Source organism: Lepisma saccharinum, chromosome 15 (genome assembly GCF_977018435.1).
Source record: "Lepisma saccharinum chromosome 15, izLepSacc3.1, whole genome shotgun sequence".
Classification (NCBI taxonomy): Eukaryota; Metazoa; Arthropoda; class Insecta; order Zygentoma; family Lepismatidae; genus Lepisma; species Lepisma saccharinum.
Window position 1 is genome coordinate 32846510 of NC_139243.1, and position 11193 is coordinate 32857702.

Here is an 11193-nt window from a genome sequence, read left to right on the forward strand (position 1 = left end):
TTTATGTTCATAAGGCTAATCGAAACGGACTTATAATTTAAAGTACGATACGAAACCTCTGAGCAATGTGAATCTATTAGAATTCAGCCTGGAACCCTTTCTTCATTGCAAGGCGACAGCATAACTGCTATACTAGAGATTTTCGGTGACGGCCCTACCCAAGAACACAAAATTTGTGAATGGACTGATTAAGCGCTGACGTCACTACCAGCCGATGTCCCGTATGTACAAAAATAACTTTCAACCCGATTGCTCCTATCTTTTTGCACAGAAAATGTATCGGAAAGGGATAACTTTAGTTACAGTGACAGCAGTTAGCAAGCAAAATAGTGAAGCGTATCGCACATCAGGGTAAGGTTTAGATTCTGCTGAATACAAAGATATTTTGATATTTACTTACAGATGAGGGGTTAATTAGGAAATAACGTAAGAAAATCCAGTATTTTTTTAGGAAATGCATAAGAAATTGAAGACCTCGGAACATTGGCGGTTTTAGCCCATGTTTTAAAAAAAATACGTAGTGAAAACTGATCGTAGAAGGTTATCGTTTGTTACTGTGAAGTTAAGAAACGAAATACTGATGTCTGTTCTATATCAGTGTAAAGACTCTGTCGATGTTCCTGTAGGAAATTATTGACGTGTTTCCTGAAAAACTACCCGATTTTCTTACGTTATTCTTCACTAACCTGTTATCTGTGAGGAACAAGTAAAATATCCAGGTACACATCTTCCCGCATGAAAATTTGTTTGGAGACATACATCCGGGATATTGTATCTGTTGACGTCACGCTTAGCCAGACCATTGATTGAAATATGTTGACTGAAGTAACACTGTGATATCACAGGTAAACGTTTATAGGCTCCTCAGGAGAAACTTTCGTTGCCAATCTCCATAAATCCGGGGCACTGGTCCTGGTGACGTTGTGTTTATCCATCCACGGCACAAGTTTGAAATTTTTAGTTGTGCCATCTATTATCAATCATTATAATTACAAGTGATAGCAAGAGTGTAGGTGGTGCCTCTCAGTGGGTTATTTTGAACTTCTTCAAGAGAGTAATTCCCAGTAGGAGTTCAGCGCAGAGATTTTCTTCCCTGAGTTCAACATCTGCGTTTACCTGTGGTAATATGCCGGACCCTGTGGCCGAATGGTTAGAACATCGCGCTGCGATGCCAAGGGTCCCGGTTTCGAATCCCGCTCGGGCTTGGTTGTTTGTGAATGTCCATTCCTCAATTTCATCACTCATCCCCATCTTCGCAAATTAGCCAAGAGGCACAAAACGCGAAGTAAAATAAAACTAAATCAATCAATTTGTGGTAATATGCATAAATTGTTAATGATGCCTTTTAGGTGCACCAAAATACACACAGAAGTGCATAAAATATATCAGCTGTTGTTCCCTGTCATACAATAAAATTGCATCAATTTAGATGACACGTTCATTTCAAAGAAACCAAAATTACACGTTTAACTGTGTTAATTTACTGTATGCACAGATGGTACGAAAGCTTACTTAAAGTCCATTTTAGGGTGGAATAGGTTAATCGGAACTGAACCCCCAGTTTGAAATGGGATCCGTACCACGGAAACAACGTTGTGTGCCTAAACAGAAAATAGAATTTGCAACCCTTGATTACAAGGTTTTACATTTTTCCACATTATTGTAAACGTGGATTACATTCCCACGGGGGTGGTTCCGATAAGCCTGTATGCTTGTATTTGAAAAAAAAGAAAATAATTAAAAATGTCTTCAAAAACTATTTACATAGAAATAGAGGAGCTAAAGGAAAGATGATAAAGCTTATAGTAAATTGAAACTTTAAGCCTAATAAGAAATGCAGGGTGTTCCGTTCAAACCTCCCACATTTCAATTCATTATTGCTAAAAGGTTATGAAACAATGGAATGCCAGTGGTACTAGACGAAAGACAAACTCAAGGAATTTTATTGAATGAATCACTAAACACGAATACACCAATACACCTCTATGCGTGCACCGTTTGTAGCACGAATAATATCAAATCTGAGTACCTCCGGATTGCTTATTAACACTTTGTCACCAAGAACTTCGCACGCCATGCCATAATGGTTTTCCCATCACCTCCATATTCTCTCCGGTAATGTCTTTGCACTTTAGTGATTGATTTGGTCTCTGCATACCAGAATACAGATTGTGCGCGCTGCTGTGGAGTCGCCATTGTGCTTTATGCGATTGTGGCGCTGCATAGTGAGAGAACTGTGAACTTTGAGGTCATGCAATAAAATTCTTTGTGTTTCTCTTTCGTGTAGTACCACTCGCGTTCCATCATGTTTCATAACCTTTTAGCAATGGTGAATTGAAATGTGGGAGGTTTGAACGGAACACGCTGTACTTCTATTACAAGTGCCTTTTGTGAATAGGACTGGCTCAAATTTCCTTGAGAAAAAAGGTATAGACAAGAGAACTCATAACAGAACCATTGTATGCTAAACTTCTTAAAGACAATACAGCCTCTACTTTCGGTATGCACGAAATCAGATCTGTATTTGTTATGTCAGTTATTTACAACTATTTACAACGTCTAACGATTTCCAATTTTTTGTGTATTTTCAGATATGATCGAACCTTTCCTTGAGGGTAGTGGAGATTCTGCATCCGCCATGCCACCATCTGGAGAGAACAGTTCGTCTGAATCGACAAACAACAAGGAGACAAAGCCAGTGGTCAGGAGACGGAGGAAGAAGAATGCGGAAATCTGTGGCGTTTGTGGGGACGTCGCCAAGAGCCTTCACTTCGGAGGCCTCTCCTGCCATAGCTGCAAGGCCTTCTTCAGGAGGTCGGTCCACAACGACGCCTTCAAAGGTTTCCAGTGTCCATACGAAGGGAAGTGCACCATAAGCATTGCGTCAAGAAAGAATTGCCAGCAATGTCGTTTCCAGAAGTGTCTTCGCATTGGCATGGAGACCACGTGGGTGATGACCGAGAAGGAGAAGCAGGAGAAGTACAAGGCTAGTTTGGAGAAGAAGAAGCATGCGCATGAACGTGACGAAGACGGGAAGCAAGTAGAGAGGAAGAAGGTGCCGACTCCTTTCGAACCGGATGTTAGCGATCTGCCCAAGTACCTGGCCGATGATGAGATTACCGCGATCGAGAACGTTGTGATACAGTACAGGGGAGCGATGAAGAGCACCCCGTTTAGTAACCACGTCCTGGAAGATAACGGCTGGCGTTCGAAGCTCGACATGGTAGAAATCTTCAGCAACATGGTGAAGAGGTTCGTCTGCTTCTCGCGCATGTTCAGGGAATTTACCGAATTACCTCCCTGCGACCAGGAGATACTGCTGAAGGGGTCGTCCATGGAAATGTGCGTGATTCGATCCGCTCTCGGGTTCGATCCCAGGAACAACCGTTGGCCCAAGACTGATGAGGAGTTGTACAAGTTCTGTCCAAAGGTTAGCACTGACGAGATGAAGCAGCTAATTTCAGAAGACTTGTTCGAGATGCACATGAGGTTCGTGAACGGAGTGCAAGACATGCGGCTCGATGAACCCACCATGGCTCTCCTGTTGCTCATAGCTCTTTTTAATGCTGAGAGACCAGGAGTGATGGCTCAGAAGAACGTCCAGGCTGCTCAAGAAAGATACCTGCATCTGCTCAGGAAGTATATGGACTGGAGATACCATCCGGACAACTCATGTCTCCTCTTCGCTAAGCTCTTGACAAGAATGGCAGATCTCAGGGAGCTCAATGACCTTCACACTGAGCAGAACCTGAAGCTGGCCGAAGAGGATGCCCAGCAGATGCAGCAGCTGTTGTACAACATGACCCTGAAATGTGATCCCAACCAGGAGGTGGACGCTTCGGCCACAAGCATGTCCCAGGATTTCCCGGAGCCTTCTTCCGATGTCGGCAACTTCTTCAATGAGAATGCGTCCGCACTCTCTGACAGCCCCAGTCACAACTGGCCAACGGGAGTGTATCCATCAGGCTCGCAGAACTGTGCGCAACCATTTCCGGTAATCACCTCGTCCCTACCCAACACATCACCACCCTCTTTGAATCACGTGTCGAGCGACGCTGCAGAGACCGGCCAGCAGAGCACCTCACTTGTAGACCTATCAGGAACAGAGTTCGACTGCTTTCAGCCGCAACAATTTCGGAGCATGGTAGAGTACCTCACGCAGTCGAACAACATGGACCAACTGCTCGCCGTGAAGAAAATACTGGGGCCGGACCTAGTGCAAGAGTTCCAGCAGAAACTGTGTGAACCAGAGTACTACTCCAACTGGGTCGGGTCTGGAGGAACAACGGGTAGCATGCCCCCGAACGAAGCGACCATCCCCATGAGAGAAGGCTCGAACGAGACGACGTGTCCCAGCTTTCCCTTGGACGGAGACTTCCACATGCCTCTGGACAATGTGCAGCTGGACGGTCTCGCTGCGAATGTGGAAGCCGCCGAGAGATCTGGTTCGAATTCCAGCGCGTACTTCTCAGTGTCATCCGAGGATTTGGTTCCGGAGTTTGAGTTCATGAACAGGGATCAACATTTCTTCGACAACAGCAACTGCGGCCGGGAGAACCCGAGCACTTCAAGTTAACTCAGTCTGTTCCTCAACAAACAAACGGGTCAACAAACGCGTCAGTGGTGAATAGTGATACATTTTCCCCTTCCAAACTAGTCGCTTTGTTTCCACATTTTTTTGTTGTGAATAGAAAGACCCTTGACTGAAAGAGCTTTTTTTTATTATTTAGTTTCAAAAAACTTGACGAGGCTGATGCTCTTGCTCACTGGTGTATATGACTGATTGCTGAGGCAAGCTCACAAAAAAGACGATAAGAAGTGTACAAATATTATTTTTAATAATACAGAAGTACGTCCTTTCACATGTAAATGTGTACCAATAATGGGAACAGTGTTGGTTCATAGAAACAGCATGAATGCTAGTTTTACCCGTCATTCCTTGCGACCTGTATTCGTTTGTTTTCGCTCTTAATTTCAGGAGTCTCTGCATGTGTATGGAGTGTTTGATTTGGATGTAAATTTTCTTCTTGGCTGTTTTGTTTCCCAATGTTTAATCGCTTCGTCGTATCTTTCAAAGGTGCTTGTTATTGTTGTTAGATCCTCTTTTTAAATATATATATATATAAGTATGGTAGATTCTATGAATGTTGCTCCATATATATATATGTTAGTGATTATGTTGTTATGCATCCGTTTTGTGTTGAAGCTCACTGTGTATATCCTGAGTTCACGAGGTTGCTATGAAAGTGCCTGTTCCGAATACAAGGAAAGGAGGGAGAGAAATTATGTGATTTGACTCAGAGGAAACTTAGCATTAGAGACGCCGAAAGTACTATATTTTTGTGGTAGCTGTTAAAATCAATTTGCTGTTTTTTTCCTTGTGCACAAGTGTGACCAAAAAAATGCACGTTTTAAGAGCATTGTTAAATGGTTGAGAAAAAAATTACCTGTATATTTTTGGAGAGGAAAACAAATGTGTTGTTTGATGTCAGTTGGACTTGAGACATAGAGTGAGTGGGTGTGGGGAAGTGAGTAATGTACTGTACCTCTACGAATTGTTATATGGAAGAAAATACAGATGTTACATTTTATGCCAGAATTAAATTATTAAATGTTATTTGTGTAATTTATTATGTGTATGAACTGACCTCCGTGGCGGAGTGGTTAGCGCAGCTTGCTACGATGCCAACGGTCCCAGGTTCGAATTCCGTGGATGTTCTTTGTGGGAATCTCTTCATAAATTGAATTATATCACCATTCATCTCCATTTTCGCGATTATCCAAAAGTGGCATAATAACAAAATTAAAGCAAATATGCGTATAAGCATCAGAAAATAGACGTGAAACTTGATACACTCCTGCCAGGTACGTATTTAGAAATATGTTTCGGGGGGGGGGGGGTTGGGTCCGAACCAAGTGTCTCAATAATCATAATGTTCAATTGAAATAATTGCATTAAGTCAAATGAATACTAATTACAACATAAAAATTAATATTGTATACATGAATAGGTAAAGAGACGGTATAAGAATAAAGATATAACAGCGCATATTCATTATGTAGCTTACCTGTAGTTAAGATCGGAATAATTTATATAAAAACAAGTGCTCTGGCAATAAAATTAATGCCAAATACATGAAGAATTGAATATTTACTGAATAACAAGAACAATGTTAGATCCAGTTGGAGAAAAGAAAAGTTTCTGATTAATATTTTATGCACATTATTATGAGTAGTAGTGTGTATAAATCTTTTTAATGTCATTCAAAGCTGCATGATCTCAATATAATCCTTGACTTTCAATACGTTCAGAGGCAATTAATAACCACCGATTATACAACAAATGTTAAACAAGCATATTTTCATTTTTAACTTTAGTACTTGATAAGTCTCTCGGGTGGGGGGTGTGGGGTCCGGAGCGCTACATATGTCCTTTCTGTCCTTCAAAGCAGTATGATCTCAGTATAATCCTTGCCTTGCTCAGAGAAAATTAATAACCATCGATTATACAAGAAATGATAAACAAGCATATTTTCATCATTTAATTTAAGTACTTGGTAATCCTTTCGGGGGGTCCTGACCCCCTTGACCCCCCTAAATACGTCCTTGACTCCTACTATCAGCAAGGATGGACCTACGGCCAGTATAATCCTTTGTAGGACTGTGTGTGTGTTGTCCTGTGTTTTGTCCTTATAGTGCTGAGTGCTCCTTTACAGCCTTAGCTGTTAACACAAGGAATAATATTTTAGTCGTCAGACACGCGTACACTTTAGTTATGGTATGATGTGACAAGTGCAAAATAGCCTAAGTGCTGACGCACCCATAATTTTAAAATGAATCAATTTAATTGTACTGTGTATACTATCAGTTATATTTCCAGATAATCCTGCATTATATAGAGCTAGAATTGTATTACCAAAAAATCATCAGTGTATATGTACTTACGATCTAAATTTTCCATGCTAAAATATATGCCCTAACAACATTACAATTTTTAATTAATAAAGGGTGTTACTTAAAAAAATCTACAGGCGTCAAAATAGCAATATAACTATGCTACGCTACAGTATTATTGCAAACGTCACAGGTTTTATTTTTTGGTAGCCTAGATATGCTAATAGAGACTGGTCCTACAGTTAAAGTGGGATCCAAACCGCTGTCCCTCCACCTGATATCGAAACATGATTGCAAGGTTAGTACATTACCACACACTATCGGGAAGGCCTACAAAAGTCACAGGTTAGTGATTTGCAGTCATACTTAACATGCATCGCTTGTCTATCAATATCTTAATTTAGATTTACTCATAACCCAACCTACTGCAAAATTCACTCTGTTTTGCTCTAGAGTTTTTGAGCTACTTTACCTCTCACAACGCCTAGCTCATAAAACTATAATCACACATTTGAAATTGGCGAGAGGTGGCTGAGAGTCACATGCAGTCACAGACACGTGTCATATTTTATCAACGTCTGTTTGCTAACAGTCGATGCATAATTAAAGCAATTATAAGCGTTTTTGCTTCGTTCTCCATGACTGCTAATCAGAGACTGGCTGATCAATGTTTCATTCGTTGCACATTCTCGAATTAACGGGTTGTTTACTGCCATTTTTCGGTCGCAGTAAGGATGTGTCCTTACAGAATTTTGGTCGTCATTTGGTTGCCCTAAGCTCCACATTGGAGCGCGATGCACAGACCAGGATTTTATTCGTGGGGGCCTCATCTCTTATCAGAGAAAAAGTAAGGAGGTAGAACCCTTGAAAATGAATTTCTCAGTGGATCCCACTTTAAATTGTAGGTCCATTCCCGATTAGTCTTACTGTGCATAAAGTGGACTTAAAACACCAACTCAATCAATCCGTCTAACATGAATTTCTCAGTAAGTTGCTGTCTAACCTTCAGGCAGAAGTTGGTTTTAATGAGTAACAAGGTGGTGGTTTTAATGAGTAACAAGGTGGTAAGTGTAAATTAATACTTTATTAAAATATCCAATGCGATCGACCTCGAGGTACACGATCATAACATACATTTTTAGAATGCATTTATCACGTATTATTCACTGCAGATACAACACAAAATGATTAATCAATTTGTCCATGAATGGGAAAGAGTGTTTTGAGACAACTTTCAACGATTACAACTTACTGTTCAAGATATTTAATCCTGTTAAAGAAGAAAAATTAATTACAGCTATACATATACTAATTCCAATGTTATTTTCACCCAAGCGAAGAGTTTCTCGTCTAAATATACTGCTGGACAAAAAAAACCGGACACCTTAATATTTGACATCTGAATTGGAATTACTTATGAATTACGCTCTCAGTTAAGTATTGAACAACTGAACATTCATTATTGAACATTTTCCATACTTTTTCCGTTTATTATTTATGTATTTATCTACTCGTATTTACTTATTTGGAACACCTAGTAGGCTCAAAATCAATTTCATGCAATTTCGTTTTAATTTATTGATTTTCAATTCCTGTTGATGTTATTTTGTTTAATGTCTAGAGAGCCATGAATTTTGGTTCATAGTAACCATAGTAACAGATATTATTGACATTGTCATTGCTGGTGTTTTTCTTGCAAGTGTATTGTAAGTTTGCTAGCTTGAAAATGAGACGTGAAGAGGTAATAAAAGCAGTAGCTCTTCGTGATGATGGTCGTAGTGTGCGTTATATTGCTAGGGTGCTAAATATAGCACGAAGTACTATCCATGAAGCTCTCAGACGGTATGATGCAACTGGTTCATATGGTAGAAGACCGGGTTCTGGTCGGAAACGATGCACAACAGCACGGGAAGATCGTTTCATGCGTATCATAGTCTTAAGAGACCGTCGTACGACTTCAAATATTGTGGCACGGCGTTTGAGAAATGTTCATAGAGCTGTGGTTTCTTCACGAACAGTTCGTAGAAGACTGAATGAAAGTGGTTTATCATCTCGGAGGCCGGCTACAGGTCCCAGGTTGTTAGCACGTCACCGGAAGCGAAGACTGGAATTTGCTACACAACACTTACATTGGAATGTGGAGCAGTGGGAAAAGGTTTTATTCTCCGATGAGTCAAAATTCAACCTACGTTCTGCAGACGGGCGTGAACGTGTGTATAGAAGACCTAATGAGCGTTATGCACAGTGTTGTTTCGTTGAAATAACACCCTTTGGAGGCGGTGGTGTCATGGTCTGGGGAGGTATTTCTTTACAAGGACGTACAGAGTTGGTTCTTGTAGAGAATGGAGCAATCACAGCTCGCAGGTATATTACAGAATGTTTGGCAGATCATGTATTACCATATGCACCATTCATAGGCCCAGATTTTGTTTTTATGCATGACAATGCGCGTCCTCACATTGCGAATATTGTCACGGAGTACCTGGACGAAGTTGGGATTACGCGATTAGAATGGCCACCACAAAGTCCGGATCTAAATCCGATAGAGCACGTCTGGGATCAACTGAAACGACATATCAGAAACCGCGCAATAGTTCCAGAAACAATTGAAGAGCTAAGACGTGCTATTCAAGAAGAATGGGAGCAATTGGACCAAGAAGTGATTGCCAACCTTATTCGAAGTATGCCACGGCGGTTACAAGCTGTAATTGATGGCAGGGGAGGTAACACCCGCTATTAGACCCCACCAGTACCAGTTAACAATATTAAAAAAAAAATATTGCTAAGATTTTTTTTGGTAGTTTTCTGTAACTTTCGTTTATGTTCTAATTTAACTTATTAACAATAAATTTTAATTTGCTTTCTGTTGAATATATTCAGGTTTTCTTCTTTCCAATAATTTCTGCAACATTTACTTAGCCTTCGAATCAGAATTTATGCGTTATCACAAAAAATGCAAGTGTCCGTTTTTTTTTTGTCCAGCAGTATAGATAATACAAATGTAATTAATCAACCTTTTAGATATTCTTGTAAGTGATAAGTTTCTGTGAATCATTCTTCTGACGCTCAGAATTAATATGAAAGCACAACGACAGGGTAGCTGGAACGTGTTGAATACAGTAAGTAGTCTTTGTTTATTCACAAAGAGCACTAAACTTGTCATTAGGGTCGTAGATTATAAATACTAAATTTTAAATCGGAGGAAATCGGAGGAACTCGACAAATAATCCACACATTCTATTAAGTGCAGTCTGCGCATAATAGTTGTTATTGTACACTATGCCCTCCGATTAATTATGCTAACGTATGATTCCTTTGTATTAAGCACACATTCTCTCCATGCACTTTCCTTCTCTTTCCTTGTCGACAAAATTTTTAAAATTCCAGTTAGAAATCCCTAGAGGTGATATATCTTTATACAGGGTGAGTCAAACTTCAGGTTATATAGGAAGATTTCCTGGTGCATGGATCGGTCGCCGTTGTCCCATTGAGTGGCCACCGCGGTCTCCAGACCTGACGCCAATCGATTTTGTCCTTTGGGGTCATATAAAAACGCTCGTCTGCTCAGTTTTAAGATTCACATCCAGCATCTGAAGGAACGCATTTTGCAATGTGCAGACATGATTATGCCAGACGTTCTGCGAAAGGTTCTGGAGAACTGGGAACGTCACGGGCACAAATGCATTGGTGTTCAAGGTGCACATTGTAGATATATCCCTACGTAATCTGACTTTTGACTCACCCTGTTGATTCGGTAAACTGAGGTGACCTTGTGACACTTTTCATGTTTCTTTGTGAACCACAAGAAAGTATCAAACTGTAGCGTACGAGTAAAGAACTACAATATAAATTTCAAACTTGTAATTTTGAATGTTTGTAAGTACGTACTTTGCAAAGCATTTATTGTAGGTCTTGAAACTTTCCTGGCGACGAATGATAAAGAGATTCTCTCAGGCTATCGACCAGGTGAGTTGTGGATAAGATATAGATAATAAAAGAGCTGTGTTCTTTTTTGTAAATTTATGACAGTGTTAATATTTAACGACAGCTTCAGTGTGGAATATTTATTCTCATCCGGTTTTAAACTACGAAACCTTTATTAGTGCACAAGCTTTTATGAGAGTAGATAATATTCATTGCTAGAAGGTTGAAACGTTACGTTTAGTTTATGTTTTATAATAAAATAAATTTCTGCCTTGGTCAGCATATTTAGTTTTTATAATATTCAAATGAAATTTGAGAATTTATTTACCGTCATAATACCCTAATGTAGTTTTATATATCGAACTTGAATCTGAA

At 40.0% G+C, this 11193-nt stretch overlaps 1 protein-coding gene across 3 annotated transcripts in view; it reads left to right on the forward strand.

The window, feature by feature from the left end:
* LOC145999664 (vitamin D3 receptor B-like) overlaps positions 1 to 5617 on the forward strand; it is a 153532-nt gene extending 147915 nt beyond the window's left edge. For all 3 annotated transcript variants that reach the window (XM_083136794.1, XM_083136796.1, XM_083136797.1), the window contains one exon: positions 2592 to 5617. In XM_083136794.1, the coding sequence (XP_082992920.1) occupies positions 2592 to 4576 (1985 nt within the window). In that variant the 3' untranslated portion in view covers positions 4577 to 5617. The remainder of the gene's footprint in view (positions 1 to 2591) is intronic.
* The last annotated feature ends 5576 nt before the right edge of the window (positions 5618 to 11193 follow it).